Source organism: Cydia fagiglandana, chromosome Z, assembly GCF_963556715.1.
Source record: "Cydia fagiglandana chromosome Z, ilCydFagi1.1, whole genome shotgun sequence".
Classification (NCBI taxonomy): domain Eukaryota; kingdom Metazoa; phylum Arthropoda; class Insecta; order Lepidoptera; family Tortricidae; genus Cydia; species Cydia fagiglandana.
The window spans coordinates 27,826,281-27,843,407 of NC_085959.1; the positions used below are offsets into that span (position 1 = coordinate 27,826,281).

The window sequence follows — 17,127 nt, forward strand, 5'->3', positions numbered from 1 at the left end:
TGGCTATGTACAGCAAGGTGGTGTTAAATTGTTAATCGTACACTAAACAAAAGTGGTAACAGCAAGGTAACAGTGACAGCTCGCTTTGACGTAATCTCTAAATATTATATATCTATGGTCTGGACCGACATGTCGTTAGAAAAAAAAAAGAGAATTGGTCTATGACACAAAGTGACTGACTGACGAGTTGACGACTGTCGAACAGTGTTTTTACGCCTACTGTTATTTGTAATTTTTGTACATATTTTTAATTAAATCTTTAAGGTAATTGAATCACCCCACGAAGGTTAGTTGGTAAAGTGGTATGAGTTTTTTTATACTTCTAACAAGGTACATGAAATCTTGTTCCAGATAAAAACTCCCTATCTTATAAAGTTGAAGGCCTTCGTAGTTCAAACTTTGTCAACATGAAGAAAAAGGTACGTCTTAAAATATATTTATTTGCTATTTTAATATTATTTAATAACTGTTCTCGTTCTAAACTAGTGACGACTTTTATATTTTATAGGTACTGTTAATGGGTAAGAGTGGCTCAGGGAAGACAAGTATGAGGTCCATAATATTCGCCAACTACATCGCAAGAGACACCAGGCGGCTGGGCGCTACAAGTTAGTTGCTAGTAGTATGTGTGAAGTCTTCCAAGGGGTTTTGTTGATGCTTAGAGTGTGCCTGAATGTTTCAGTCGACGTGGAGCACTCTCACGTGCGCTTCCTCGGCAACCTGGTGCTCAACCTGTGGGACTGTGGCGGCCAGGAAGCTTTCATGGAAAATTATTTTGCTTCTCAAAGAGACAACATTTTCCGAAATGTTGAAGTACTTATATATGTGTTTGATGTGGAGAGTAGAGAAATGGAAAAGGACATGCATTACTATCAGTCCTGCTTGGAAGCTATTCTTCAGGTAACCACATTAGTATTTTATTGTAATTTATTTGTTTGAGTTCCATTGTCTTGTTATTACCTAGTTTTAGTTGTTATCATTCGCTATCAATACCTTTTCTAATTTGAATATATAAATTTAAAGTATGCAACTTACATATATTGTTAGGTGACAAGCAAATATCAAAAAATTAAAGTAACAATGCACTTTATTACACTTGAAACATGGTTATTGTCCAATAATTTCAATGGTGTTAGTTAGGCTTGTCACCCGACAATATTATAATTTATGAAAAAATACATAGTTCCTAATATTATATTGGTAAATATTCCAGAATTCACCGGAAGCTAGGATATTCTGTCTGGTGCACAAAATGGACTTGATTCCAGAAGAATCGAGGGAGGAAATATTTAAGGAAAGAGAAGAGGATCTGAAGCGACTCTCCAAACCCTTAGAGTGCACTTGTTTTCGAACCAGTATATGGGATGAAACATTATATAAGTAATGTTTATTGTTTACATTTTTTACAAAAGACTGTTGTCTGTTGTTAGATGTGATATATATATGTTTATGTTTGTTCCAGGGCATGGTCAAGCATAGTATATAAACTTATACCTAATGTTAAAGCTTTAGAATCTTCATTGAAACAATTTGCCTCAATTGTGGATGCTGATGAAGTAAGTACAGTTTCAATTCAATTTTAAATTCTATAAACAGTCTAATTTTAAATGTGAATGGGTGTTGTAGTTATTGTATTTTTATAATAACTACAACACCTATTAACGTTTTCTCTCATCTCATTATCTGGAATAAGTGCCTTAATAAGGTACCAAGGTACCATTGTGGTCAGACGAGATACATTAGATTAGACTAAGTGATGCATCAAGTTCCATTAGTATGTGTATGTATAATAATATGATGCATGCGTATCGGGCAGGTGCTGCTGTTCGAGCGCGCGACGTTCCTGGTGGTGTCGCACTGCCAGCGGCGCGCGCACCGCGACGCGCACCGCTTCGAGAAGGTCTCCAACATCGTGAAGCAGTTCAAGCTCTCCTGCTCCAAGCTCGCCGCGCAGTTCCAGAGCATGGAGGTATCCTCGCTCATTGCTTACTATATACACACTACAAGTATTTTTAGCTAGTACCTGAAAAAAATAAAAAAATTGAGCTGCTCATGTGAGCACAGCATGCATCTAATTGTTAGTTTTTCCTGTTTTTGATCAAATGTGTCTGTCGAAAGTGAAACACGTTAGCAACACAATACAGAGTGGTCTCTAGATATAGTCACGCTTAGGTACTATACTTACCTACTTTAAATTCAAATAAATAAATATTAAAAATCTTAAATATACTCTGCATGTAGAATACTGGTGGTCTTTGCCTTGCACTAAACAAGTTCTGGGACTGGGGGGTGGATCTTACTCGTAGACTTCGTACTTCGTAGACTCAAAGACTTGAGCCAGTTTTGACAACTAAATGAATACTAACAATATTTTTGTTAGTCTTCCGGTTGTTTGGTAAACCCATCTCCTTAAAATACATAAGGGTTCAACCATAAATGTCTCTTGTTTTCATTGTTTATATGTGTACATATATAGTAATAATAATGTTTGCGATCAGGTCCGCAACAGCGTGTTCGCAGCGTTCATCGACGGGTTCACGAGCAACACGTACGTGATGGTGGAGATGTCGGACCCGCGCATCCCGTCCGAGGCCACGCTCATCAACATCCGCAACGCGCGCAAGCACTTCGAGAAGCTGGAGAAGGTGTCGTCCAGCGCGCCCCCGCACTACCAGTGAACCGCCGCCCCGCCCCGCCCCGCCCGCCGCACAACACGCTCCATCTATATGAGGGCTTTTAGGAACTATATTAGGGTACGTTCACTGAGCCTAGGCCCGTAATTAGCGACACCCACTAACTACTATACTCGGCGACGTACGCTCCAGTGCGTATAGCATGAACGCTCATTTATCTTTCTCTTTTCGCTGACCTCAAAGCGCAGGCGGCTAGCCTAATGTGAACGTGTCCTTCACTCATCATACAAAATGACAGACCATGAAGGATTGGTCATTCCATATCAAGTTTATTTTGAGCACTAGACGGCATATCACAGTTTCTGGTGAGTTCATAATCATAAGGATTTACTGCTACCAAAAACACAATCATAAGTACTGGCTACTAGTGCAATGCTATTCTCGCGCCGGCCCTGGCCGGCCTCAGTCGGTGGTTCCTTACTGTTGGAACATCACATCTTCTAATAAAGCCGCCCGCCTTCTTTCTCCATACACGTTGATATGTAAGTGTATTTTCAGACATGTACAAATACCGTAACCCTAATTTATTTATCTATGTATATTTTTCTTTGATTCAGTGGCATTACTATTTTACGAGAATTAAATTGAAATGAATATCCTCTTAGATTTATAATAACAATTTGATACAATACGGAATTTTGATTTTATATTAAACTACTATCTTTTTCCGAAGTTGTTCAACGAAGTGTATTTTTCTGGTAAGTCCATACGCTTTATGTGGTAATTTTAACATGCGGGCTAAAATGATTTAGGTGACGTAACATGGGAGATATTAATTTTAAACCCGAATCATGACAACTTTTAACAGCTGTTTCTCTTTGACTCTCGTTATCAATTTGGTCATAACTTCATTATTGTTATGGCACAATGCACTATACTAAAAATATATGATACTGACCTGCTTCCTTTTTAAGGTTAACTGGCTTTATTTAAATAACATTCAATTAGTTAATGACTTGTACACCTGTATTAGTGCACTGGGGGCTGATTTTAGAATTTCGATCGCTCGATTTCTTCACTCGAAAGTCGGTGGAAAACGGCGAAATGCAATATTTTGAAATACGAGCGAGCAAAATTTGGAATATAGTGGTTAGGGAATGCAAATCGGTTATTTTTTGTATGGTAATAACCGCGGTTTCGGTTAATAACCGATTATTTCCATACAAAAAATAACCGATTTGCATTCCCTAATAGTGGTATTAACCACTCGATTTCAATTCTACTAGTAGAATTTAAGTGCCTAGTATTGGAGATATTATTTAACGAAATACACGAAATCGAGTGGTCGAAATTCAAAAATCGGTCCCCTGTGCAATAAGGATGATCTGGCAAAAATTGTTAATAGATATTATATAGTATGTAAATATATAGTACATTATTTTTATACGCACTCATTGCTAAATTAGTTCGTTTTTTTTTTTGTATTAGAAAAAAGGTACTTAAACAAACTTGACGTGTCTTTAATTGAAAAACACTTGAAAAATAAGTCACGGCAAATATTTAATGTAACAGTTATGAATCATATAGGTACGATTATTTAAATTTTTTGCTTTCATAAGTAATAGTTACTGATTTTTAAAAGGCGTTTTTAATTACAAGACACGTCCAGTGCCCTGTTTATCAAAAGCTTGTGACTTGTAATACAAGTGGAAGTCCCTTTCTAACAAAAGCTGTCAAAAAGGGACTTCCACTTGTATTACAAGTTACAAGCTTTTGATAAACAGGGCACAGATCGCGTAGTCTTATTCTAATGCTAAAAAAACGAACTATAAAAGATTCGTAAGAATATACCTTGTTGGGAGCTTCACTAGAGGGCGTCACAGAAAATTGAATTGGCCGTGAAACATAGGTCCTACCGACCTATGTCGTAGCGTGCCGAGTGATGATCCCTTATGACAGTCCCTTCTAGTCTTGATTGTGCTTCATTTAGAAAATAATTCAACAAAATATGTTTTTACCATATTTTTATTACTTAACCCTTGAAAGTCTATAAGAGCCACCCCACATCTGGCGTCTTTCGAGCGTCGGCGTCTACTATTCTATGGCCGCTGCTCGACGCAACGTCGACGCAACTGCGCAGCGACGTCATTTTCCATAGCGCTGAGTGGCGCTAACCAGACGCCGAAGCTCGAGGGACGCTAGATGTGGGGTGGCCCTAACGGAAGCATACTCGAAATCGAATGACTATAGTTAAACCAAGAAAAGTCTGACACAATTTTGATACGCAGTGTACTTTATAAATCATAATTTCATACAAGTTTAACGTTTAAAATAACACTTGCACTGCGTGTGCTATGAAAATCGTTGCTGTCTTTTCTTGGTCTAACTGTAGTACCACAGACTTGAATATTCAAGTCTGTGTGTAGTACTTATTTTTACAAACGCGAAGGGTAGGGTAACATTTGATTTTTTTCATTCCATGCCATGGCGTTTCAGACCAACCTTTTGAACAAAAATAAATTAAATTCCAATAGGACAAAAAATACATAGCTTAGAATATCTCATAATAATAGACACAAATGACTAAAATATATATTATTATGTTATAAAAATACAAAGAAAAATTTAAATCTCGTTGAGTTTATTTATGTAAAATGGAACTCAATTGCAAAAAATCGTTTCTAATTTGCATTGTCACAACTCTATAAACAACTCCTCAACTCCTTTTTCACATGTTTCAGCCTACCCTTCGTTCGAGTTAGAAAAATACTATAGGAGGGACCTCAAATGGTTAAAGTTAATGGTTAATAATGGTACATTTCTAAATTTATAATTTATGTGAAGCTACTCCATATAAAATAAGTGTTCCGTAAACAAAGTTTTGTACGGAACACTAATTACCTGTCACAGGGACCTGGACAGGGACATGTTATGTCACCATTGTAATTTTAATTATAGCAAGACAAGCTTGAAGTAAGGCCAAGCGCAATAGGAAGATTAGATAGTGCTCGGGGTCATTTTCTAAAGTTGTGTAAGTACTACACTTTTTTAGATTGGTAATTTTTATGTTATTTCTGCTCATAATCACGAGCTATTTGGATCCTAACGAGAAAAAGTGTCCCGTAATGTTTATTACATTCCGTTACGGCTTTTCATTGACTTAGTATGATGGGAACGAAAAATGAATGGAATTTTAACATGTCCACTGTCTCAATCTGAATTGTACCAAGTCTGTCGGTCAAAGGATTACCATGACTCATATTCGGGGCTCGGACAGTGAACGTGTTTAAATGGCTCGTCCGAGCCAGAAGGCCTATCGCAAACCATGTTCGATGTGTTGCCTTTATGTCGCACTTGTAAATTCGTAAGTATGTGTGAGAGGGAGGCAACACGTCGAACGTGGTTCGCGGTATGCCCTCTGGTGCAGACCATCATTAGGTGCCCGTTAAACCGCGGTCGTTGCTATTCGGCCGTGTTATTCTCAGAGGTAAACCTTGTTACAACTTAAATTCATTTATGATTGTTCCCTTATTGAATTATACCGCTCCCGGCCATTGTTGGGGCGGCCGATAGTACTTCTCGTGTAAGTTATTATTTTATTACTGGAATAATATATTAAATGTTTAATAATATAGGTATTTTTACTCTTTATACCAGCACCTCGCGAGGTTCACCTACACTCCATTTCAAATAGGATTAGACAGAAGGAGACAAGGTTCTTCACAGAGCACGTTTTATGTGACATGTCAATCAGCAATGTCATTCAATAAGTAACATTTCTGATAAGGGGCTATTCATAAATTACGTCATTTCAAATAAGGGGGGGGGGGTCAGGACATCGGATGATGGTAACATGACGTAGGAGGAAACGGGGGGGTCATTCGGAAAAAATCGTAAAAATAGTACGACGTAATTTATGAACAGCCCCCAACCACATGATGACGGCCATGGGGTGCCAACCCATGACCATCTCCATGACTTTCCCCACTTCCACTGAGAAGGTTAATAGGAGGGTATGGCTGCCTTCAATGTATGTTGGGCTATACTGGATGTGGGAAATGGCCGTATGAATCTTCTTTCTTCCAAATTGGGCTTTATTTTTAAATGTTTGCAACAATATGCAAGACGCCATTTCATTGTGTCCCGACCGCTACTACTGCTACTAGTGTATAAAACTCGGTGAATCATAAAACTCAATTAAGACCTTGTACTGTAATAGTTACTTACGATACAACTGTGGAAAGTAGGAAATTCGCAACAAGTGGTGATAAATTAAAGCACAGGGGGCCGAATTTTGAATTTCGATCGTTTGATTTCGTCACTCAAAAATCGGTGGAAAACGGCGAAATGCAAAATTTTGAAATACGAGCGATAGAAATTGGGAATCTAGTGGTATTGACCACTCATTTTCAATTCTATTAGTAGAATTAAATGCCTACTAGTGGAGATATTATTGAACGAAATACACGAATTGAGTGGTCGAATTTCAAAAATCAGCCCCCTGTAGCGATTATTTCCCGAAAATCTAATTTTACTGATATTGGCCCTTTAAATTTTCGGCACATAAGCACGGAAAGTGCTTACTTCCGCACTAGTGCGGGAAAGTAGCACCATGTGCACTGTAATAAATTTTTGGAGCTGATAGTCTGATCTAGCAAGTTGATTTTATAATAGGTATGTAGTACGTCATTTTACACGGCGGCGGCGGCGCTGAGCCGAGTGAAGAGCCACGACGTGACGCTAGTCACGCCGCGGGTACATGGCGGCGCGCGGCGTCGACTCAGCGCGTGGCATGCGCACGTCACGATGGCAAACAACGACCGTCTGCAATCATTACTCGTTACTTAATCGTTAATGTTCTTAATAGTTGACAATTATATACAAAATATGTAATAGCTATTTGTGAAATGTGTAACAACATTTTTCGCCACACTAACGCGAGGAAAATAGGTACTAATTTAATAGTAAATTAGTAAGGTGCCAAAAAAATCAAATCAAATCCAAAGAAACATTATAATTTTTTTTTATTGAAAATCATCATTTAAAAGTCAATCAATAAGGAAACAACTCAAACTTTGGATCAGATTAGTGGGATTACCTTCCCACACATGTAGATAACATGCAACTTTATCATTTTAGTAGGAGATCCCCCATATAGCCGACCTTCACCAATCTTCTGACGGATGAAACTATGAAAATATGAAAGAAAATATGTTCCAGGACATAAATAATCATAATATGAAAAAAATCATGAAAATAGTGCTTAAAAACTCAATCAAATCAAAGCCGTCAGACAGATTGGTGAAGGTCGACCATATATGTGGAATCTTAGACCATTAGTTTTTGAACAACCAAGAGGGCCTTTACCAGTTGGTGTGGTGAAATAGTTATTTTCACCACACCAGCTCGGAAAGGCTTACTTTGCACTTCAAAAACTGATAAGAAAGATGTCCAATTTTATCCACATGTGAGGCAAAGTATTATATATGCAAGTTTTTAGTTGTTTGTTCATGTTGGCTGATTGAATAAACTTTTAAATCATGATTTTGGATGATAAATATTTAATAACATTCATTTGGATTTGATTTCATTTTGTTTGATGGTTTATAGTTGGTATGTATTTTCCTTGCGTTGGTGTGGTGAAAAATGTTGTGTTTACTCAGTGGCAAAATTTGTTTAATCCTCGTGCATTGAAACCCTCGCAACGCTCAATTTTCCACTTCTCGAACCACGAGTGCGTATCATTAACGGCCGCGGTTAGCAATCGTTACAAAACTGACGGTCAATGTCAAATTCCATATAGGTATTTTGTCAAAAATGTAACGGTTAGACCAAGTTAGACTTACTTAGGTACAGACTGCTCAGCAAAAAGTGATTAAGGTATATTCGAATAATTACGAATGTCAAAAACCGTTGGAAAATTCCGAAAACGGACTCTTATTATGATGGGATTTTGGATATTTTCATCTGATTTTCGGAATTATCCGACATACGAAATTACCCGAATACACCTTACCTACATAATACATACATATATTACTAGCTGTTGCCCGCGACTTCGTCCGCGTGGAATCTTATCTTCAACATTTTACATCTTCAGTACCTACCTATAATTTTCATATCCAAGCAATGTTGAAATTAAGTACTTTTCTTTTTTAGCAAGTTGTATGAAGTTTTAAGTCAAGTAGTGGATTTTGATGTTGGTTGCTGAAATTACTTTTCTTGTATTCTCATAATAGGTACCTATGCCCTTACACAAATATTCAAGTTCCGCATTCCGCATTCACAAAATATCTGATCTCCATACAAACTTTCAACCCCTTTCTCACCACCTTGGGGGATGATTTTCAAAAATGCTTAATTAGTTTTCATGTTTATTAATTTATTACCTTTTTTTTCCAAAAAGTTAAAGTTCCTAGCTTAAAATTAAATTTACACCCCAAGACGAACTTTCATCCCCTTTTTAACCCCCTTAGGGGTTGAATTTCCAAAAAAGTTGCGATTACATTTTTTTCTAATCGGCTATTATCTCTTTCTAAGAAGTTTCAAAGCATGTGTAATGGATTCAAACTTTGAACCCCATTTTAACCCTGTTAGGGGATGAATTTTACAAATCGCTGAAATCACTTATATTGTCTTCTAATAATATCCCCAAATACAAAGATTCAAATCCCGCGCTCGAAAAAATTTATGATATCCATACAAACTTTCAACCCCGTTTTCACCACCATAGGGGATGAATTTTCAAAAACCCTGAAATTAGCTTTCTTGTATTTTAATTTAATACCTTTTAACAAAGTTTCAAGTTCCTAGCTTCAAATAAAATTTGCACCTGAAGACGAACTTTCATCCCCTTTTCAACCCCCTTAGGGGTTGAAAATCCAAAAACGTTGCAATTACTTTTTATTGTAATCGGCTATTATGCCTTTCTAAGAAGTTCCAAAGCATTTGTAATGGATTAAAATTTTGAAACCATTTTAACCCTGTTAGGGGATGATTTTTACAAAACGCTGAAATTACTTTTATTGTCTTCTAATAGTATCCCCAAATACAAAGATTCAAGTCCCGCGCTCGAAAAAATGTTTGATATCCATACAAACTTTCAACCCCTTTTTCACCACCTTAGGGGATGAATTTTCAAAAACGCTGAAGTTAGTTTTCTTGTATTTTAATAATATAGGGTACATCGCCAATTATTAGCCAGTTTTCAATTACTGGCCACCTATACTAAAATGAATTCTGTGTATAGGTGAATAGAACTCATTTTTGTAAGAGGCGGCCAGTTATTGAACGAGTGGGTTGTGGATAAATTTCAGTTACTGGCCATTTTCCTTATACTGAAAATGAGTTTTATTTATCTGTAAATAGAATTCATTTTTGGAATAGGTGGCCAGTAATTGAAAACTGGCTAATAATTGGATTTTCGTACCTTATATACTAAAATGAACTTTGTTCACCTATAAATAGAAATCAAATTAAGTGGCCAGTAATTGGGGGGTGGCTAGTAATTGGCGATGTACCCTATATTTTACCGAAGTTTCACATTCCTAGCTCAAAAGAAAACTTTAACCCCATACAAATTTTCATCGCCTTTTTAACCCTGTTAGGGGATGAATTTTGCAAAACGCTGAAATTACTTTTATTGTTTTCTAATAATATCCCCAAATACAAAGATTCAAGTCCCGCGCTCGAAAATTTTTTATATCCATACAAACTTTCAACCCCTTTTTCACCACCTTGGGGGATGAATTTTCTAAAACGCTGAAATTAGTTTTCTTGTATTTGAATTTGATACTTTTTTTACAAAGTTTCAAGTTCCTAACTTAAAATAAAATTTGCACCCGAAGACGAAGTTTCATCCCCTTTTTAACCCCCTTAGGGGTTGAATTTCCAAAAACGTTGCAATCACTTTTTTTGTAATCGGCTATTATGCCTTTCTACGAAGTTTCAAAGCATTTGTAATGGATTAAAATTTTCAACCCCTTTTTAACCCTGTTAGAGGATGAATTTTACAAAACGCTGAAATTACTTTTTCTGTCTTCTAATAATATCCCTAAATACAAAGATTCAAGTCCACCACTTGGAATTTTTTTTGATATCCATACAAACTTTCAACCCCTTTTTCACCACCTTAGGGGATGAATTTTCAAAAACGCTGAAGTTAGTTTTCTTGTATTTTAATAATATATATTTTTACGAAGTTTCTAATTCCTTGCTTAAAATAAAACTTGAACCCCATACAAACTTTCATCCCCTTTTTAACCCCCTTAGGGGTTGAATTTCTCAAAATCGCTTCTTATCTCGTGTACACATTATAAATGCAATTTGGTGTGAAAATTTCAACTTTCTGGCTTTTGTAGTTTCGGCTCTGCGTTGATGAATCAGTCAGTCAGTCAGTCAGGACACTTGCATTTATATACATATATATATATATATATATAATATATATATATAGATAATATATATAGATAGATTATATAGGTAATTATTATGCTTTCATACAAAAAAAGGAAGTACCTGCTCCCAAATGCATTATAATAAGCAAAGATCAGTAAAGTATGAAAGGTTTACAGGAATTCAATGAAGGTCACTTTTTGTAGCTCGGTGAATACCCACTTGCAGTTGGTAGCGGCAGTTTCCTCACGTCACGTCACGGTACCAGAGGGCCTACCGCGAACCACGTTCGACGTCTTGCCTCTCTGTCGCACTTGTAAACACGTACGTAAGTGTGACAGGGAGGCAACACGTCGAACGTGGTTCGCGGTAGGCCCTCAGTCACATCATCGCATACGTCACCCGCTAATCGCGGTCCTCCGCCTCGCCCCGCCCCGCCGCCGCAGCTTGCTCACGCGAGCACTCCGTCGGGACGGGACTCGCTCGCAGCCGTCACAGTCAGTCTCACTCAGTCGCATTGTTAAACCTACGGTGCTCGCTTGTCGGTGAATAATTGTTGAACATTACATAGGTACAACATAGTATTCACTGTTATTTTATTAGTCTTAATCCTTAAGGTAATTGGTAAGTTTTAATTGCGTATAGGTACCTAATTTTGATAACTCATTTTGGTGCGATAGTGTTATGGTGTTATAAATATTTCACAACATTTCGTGTGAAAGCATTTAAATTAAGTAGCTGTTTTCCTTGCAGATTATTAAAATGGCCCAAAGTAACCCCGTGTTTGACTACCACGAAGAGTCTCAAAGCGAGAAATTGGCGCGTAAATCAAAGGAATCTCCGTTTATGATAATTGGTAAGTGCCTAGGTACGTCCCTACTGCCTGCTTACGTTTGCCTCACATCACGTCGCATAACCTTAACCTTAGTCAGCTGTGCTTATCGATCAACACTATCGACAATGGCATTGAGTTTGCGTGTTCATTACGGTGGATCACTTTTCTATGGAGAAAAAAAATAGTTGTCCTTCGGGCGTAGTTGTAAAAAGTTATGTAATAATGCCAATATATAAAAGTATTTTTCACCACACCACCTCTAGCCACGTCAAATTAAGCCGAATTTGGGCAAGCTGCGGAAATAATTCGTGTAGTTTTGAAAATTGGTACAGGCATACCTTGTGGTGTCTAGATAAACATACTAAAAGTCCTCGAGGGTAGGGGGTGTGCTGGGGGTGTAGAGGGGGGTTGAAGGTACCTTTTTTCATATTTTTGCTCATATCTCGAAAATGTGTACGAATTGCATTATAATTACTTCGGACAAAAGTTTTAACATAAAATTTGCTACAAATTTGGTTATGTTTATTTTTACTCTGCGATCAATACTTTAGGAGCTACAGGCTGTTAAAGTTAAATAAGAGATAAAAAATAGACGGTTTAAAAAAACGTCGTATTTTCATAATTGTTCATCATAAATAAAAATTTTAATTAAGAATAAGCAAGCTAAATGACCTGCTGATAAAATATAAAAAAACCGGCCAAGAGCATGTCGGGTCATGCTCAGTGTAGGGTTCCGTAGTTACCCGTCCGTCAAAATAGACTATTTGAAAAAACTCAAAAACTGCTTAATCGATTAGGTTCGCTATATTTTTCTCTGAAAGTCTTTATTAAGCTTTACTTTCACGATTTTTTTCATATTTTTTGGACCCATGGTTCAAATGTTAGGGGAACTAAAGTGGAAAACACAACTTTTTTTCTTTCAGATCGATTATTTCCGAAAATATTAAGCAGATCAAAAAATGGTTCTCGAAGACCCGTATTCGTTTTAAAAGACCTATCCAACGACACCCCACACTATAGGGTGGAAGCGAAAAAACATTTCATCCCCTTTTTAATGTACGGCAGCCACCCTAAAAAAATATTTTTTCTAATTTATATTTTACAACTTTGTCAGCGTAACTGATTTATATATTCGTGTCAAATCTAGAAAAAAAATTTTTATGGTGGTTGCCCTACATTAAAGTGGGGATGAAATTTTTTTTCGCTTCCACCCTATAGTGTGGGGTGTCGTTGGATAGGTCTTTTAAAACGAATAAGGGTCTTCAAGAACCATTTTTTGATCAACTTAATATTTTCGGAAATAATCGATCTGAAAGAAAAAAAGTTGTGATTTACCCCTTAGTTCCCCTAACTTTTGAACCATGGGTCCAAAAAATATGAAAAAAATCGTGAAAACATAACTTAGTAAATACTTTCAAGGAAAAATATAGCGAACCTAATCGGTATAGCTGTTTTTGAGTTATGGCAAATAGTCTATTTTGACAGACGGGTAACTACGGAACCCTACACTGAGCATGGCCCGACATGCATATGGCCTATTTTTTATATTTTATCAGCAGGTTGCTTAGCTTGCTTATTCTAAGCTAAGTTTTTTATTTGTGATGAACAATTACAAAAAAACGACGTTTTCTTAAACCGTCTATTTTTAATTACTTATTTAACTTTAACAGCCTGTAGCCCCTAAAGTATTGATCGCAGAGTAAAAATAAACATAACCAAATTTGTAGTAAATTTTATGTTAAAACTTTTGTCTTAAGTAATTATAATGCTATTCGTACAGATATTCGAGATATGAGCAAAAATATGAAAAAAAAGTACCTTCAACCCCCCTCTACACCCCCAGCACACCCCCTACCCTCGAGGACTTTTAGTATGTTTATCTGGACACCACAAGGTATACCTGTACCAATTTTCAAAACTACACGAATTAATTCCGCAGATTTTTCTAATTTGCTTAGGCTACTCGGAAAGGCTTACTTTGCACTTCAAAAACTGATAGCAAAGTTGCATTTTATTCACATGTGCGGTAAAGTAATCAAATGCAAAGTTTTGAGTTGTTTTCTTATGTTTGTTGGTAGAATTGACTTTTAAATGATGATTTTGGATGATCGAAAAATTCGAATTCGAAAAATGGAATCTTGAGCGTTGCGAGGTTTGAAAAGCACGAGGGTTAAATAAAATTTGCCCCCGAGTGAAACACAAAAATTTATACCACACCAACCCAAAGCAAATATTAAATGTAAAATATCAAACTCAAACCAAATCAAATTCAAATGGATGTTATTATCATTTAAAAGTCAATTCTACCGGCAAACATAAGAAAATATTTTTTAATAACTAGGTGATGGCCAAACCCATATAAACCTCCAAATTGGGTTTATCCAAAAGTAGAGTTAGTTGGCGTACCTACCTAATGTAAGTTGTAACAAGCATGTTATACCTACCTTGTTAGGGTTCAGTTCCCAAAGGGCAATAACGGGACCCTATTACTAAGACTCTACGGTGCGTCTGCCTGTCACCAGGCTGTATCTCATGAACCGTGATAGCTAGACAGTAACATTTGCACAGATGACGTATTTCTGTTGCCGCTACACAACAAATACTAAAAAGTACGGAACCCTCGGTGGGCGAGTTCGACTCGCCCTTGTCCAGTTTTTTTATAACCGACATCCACTCAGAGGCCAATTCACTTCGACCCTACTATACTGGATTTTAAATAAATCTCTTTTCACCACACCAGCTCGGAAAGGCTTACTTTGCACTTCAAAAACTGATAGCAAAGTTGCATTTTATTCACATGTGAGGCAAAGTAATCAAATGCAAATTTTGAGTTGTTTTCTCATGTTTGCTGGTATAATTGACTTTTGAATGATGATTTTGGATTATAAATATTTAATAACATTCATTTGATTTTGTTTGATATTTTACATTTAATATTTGCTTCGGGTTGGTGTGGTGAAAAATTTTGTGTTTCACTCGGAGGCAAATTTTGTTTAACCCTCGTGCTTTGAAACCCTCGCAACGCTCAAGATTCCATTTTTCGAACCACTCGCTACGCTCGTGGTTCAATTTTGGAATCTTTCGCTTGCTCGGCTATCAATATTGGCACGAGTAGTTAAACAACAACTTTGCCCCCTTGTAAAACAAATAACTATTTTTGTTTGTAGGCATTTAAAATAAAAAATATTTATTTTATTGCTTTTGGCCAGCGAAATGCTATATATGATCGCAGCTTATGGCAACAGAAATACATCATCTGTGAAAATTTAAACTGTCCAGCTATCACGGTTTATGAGATACAGCCTGGTGACAGGCAGACGGACAGAGGATCCGAGTCTTAGTAATAGGGTCCTGTTTTTACCCTTCGGGTACGGAACCCTAAAGATATAGTGATTTTCAATGATTTTTAGTACATATCTGGAATAAAAACACGGCGTAAGGGGCCCACTGATTAACAGTCCGCCGGACGGAATCGGCCTGTCAGTTAGAACAAAAAGTTGACAGTTCCGAACAACTGACAGGCAGATACCATCCGGCGGACTGTTAATCAGTGGGGCCCCTTACGATAAGGTTGTTGTTTGCGGGGCAGGTCTAGGCGGGCTGGCGGCGGCCGTGGGCATGGGCGCGTACCAGTACAAGCGGCGCGGCGCCATGAGCACCAGCGTGTTCCTCATGCAGTTCCGCGTGATCGCGCAGGGCGCCGCCGTGGGCGCGCTCACCGCCGGCATGGCCTACACCCTCTTCAGGAACCACTTCTTCAAGCCCAACAAGGAGGACCTCATCGCCGCCATCAAACCTAATGAACACTGATGCTCACTTATTGCACTTCTGCTTGATTAAGGTACGGTTGCACGAAACCGTCTGTCACCGTCAAAGCGTTCGCTGAATTTTATTATATGAAAAGTTGCATAGTTCAGTGCTGGATTATGTTGATCAGTCCGTCAATTGTAGTCAGTGCAACCGGCCCTTAGTCTAGTTTACTCGATCCGCAGCCATCTGCTAGCACAATAGCGTGATTAGCGTTTAACCTTCTTGCGGCACCGGCGATTGTCTATTTTACAAAACGAGTATTTTATATTTAATATAATATAAATAAATATTGGTGCTCGAGGAAGTGAGAGTAGTGAGCAAGGCAAGGATTGTGATATAGGTACTTTTATTACTAATAAATTATTAGTTTATAGGTTCTACGCTGACGACCAGCGCGAAACAGATAGTACTTACCCTTACTACGTTTATTTATTTTCTTAATTACCAACGTCTTATATTTTTGTAAAGTTTTCCTCTATGTTGTTAATGCGTGCCGGTCCTTAATTCCTTATTATAAGCGAATAAGTATTTTATTGCCTTTATTATTGAATTATATTTGATATAAATCAATTATCCTAATAGTGCTGAAATTTTAGATAATTAATGACGATGATGTGTGTTGTTCGCGCGTGTGTGTGTATGTATGTGTGTGTGAGGAATGTACCTCAGATCTGTTTTGTATCCCAGATCCTGAAAGGGAAGCTCAATTTCTCAATCTACTTATTGAATTTGCACATTACAACTGTCATTTCAGTACAAAATAGAAGGCAGATTGGAAAGTAGATTGATTGGACGATTGAACTGTGGTTTTACTATCTGGGAATTAAAAACAATAATTTAGTGTCTGTCCGGCACCTATCCGGTGACATTCGCTTGCCCTTAATGGTCAAAAGGGCGAATTAGCCCACCCTCATTTATTTATTTTATTGTATTTAATTAGTCCTAATGGATGATGATGAGTGAGGTGATGATAGGATTGTTACGAAATGATTCCTTTCTGATTCCGAGTATGACGAAATTGACGAAAGCAAATTGCCTAAACGTACACAAGTACCTATTTAATTAATTGTAAATGTACACACCAGAAAGCAGGCCAATCGAGTAGATCTAGTGCCTCAGAGAAATAAACTTAGAATATATTTTGCTATATTCGTGTATTTGTATTCGTCACATTGGTACCTATCGGAATTCTGGGGCGAGTCCTCTTGTTACATGTGTTACTCGTAGTTCAGCATTAAATTATTATGAAAACGTCTTTACTTTTATTTAGACCACAAAATTTATTTTCATATTTCCTATTCGGAATGTTCACCTTTCATAGGCTGATATTAGCCGGGTGAAAATTGCATTTTCCACGCTAGGGTGGAAAGTAATACTTTTTAATTTGTATAGGTTCTTCAAGCACCGGCTAACAGCCATTTATAGTCTGTTCGGAAAGAGAAGATCGTGGAATAT

The 17,127-nt window shown here is 37.3% G+C and overlaps 2 protein-coding genes across 3 annotated transcripts in view; both read left to right on the plus strand.

The window, feature by feature from the left end:
* LOC134678819 (HIG1 domain family member 1A, mitochondrial-like) overlaps positions 1-16,923 on the plus strand; it is a 171,748-nt gene extending 154,825 nt beyond the window's left edge. Inside the window, exons 1-3 of one of the 2 annotated variants that reach the window (XM_063537523.1) lie at positions 11,519-11,644; positions 11,781-11,883; positions 15,452-16,923. In XM_063537523.1, the coding sequence (XP_063393593.1) occupies positions 11,790-11,883; positions 15,452-15,672 (315 nt within the window). In that variant the 5' untranslated portion in view covers positions 11,519-11,644; positions 11,781-11,789 and the 3' untranslated portion in view covers positions 15,673-16,923. Of the gene's footprint in view, positions 1-11,518; positions 11,645-11,762; positions 11,884-15,451 lie in introns of those variants that run through there. The other variant, XM_063537524.1, reaches the window with a different exon arrangement.
* LOC134678246 (ras-related GTP-binding protein A) lies at positions 193-4,753 on the plus strand. The gene is made up of 8 exons (XM_063536717.1): positions 193-264; positions 352-419; positions 509-608; positions 683-900; positions 1,214-1,380; positions 1,463-1,556; positions 1,817-1,969; positions 2,499-4,753. Exons 2-8 carry the CDS (start codon positions 408-410, stop codon positions 2,676-2,678), a joined length of 924 nt encoding a protein of 307 aa, XP_063392787.1. The 5' UTR covers positions 193-264; positions 352-407; the 3' UTR covers positions 2,679-4,753.
* Positions 16,924-17,127: the final 204 nt, after the last annotated feature.

Coding starts and splice junctions, on each gene's coding strand:
- LOC134678246 (XM_063536717.1), top strand. Junction 901..1,213: donor GCTTGGAAGCTATTCTTCAG/GTAACCACATTA, acceptor TAAATATTCCAG/AATTCACCGGAAGCTAGGAT. Junction 1,381..1,462: donor TGGGATGAAACATTATATAA/GTAATGTTTATT, acceptor TGTTTGTTCCAG/GGCATGGTCAAGCATAGTAT.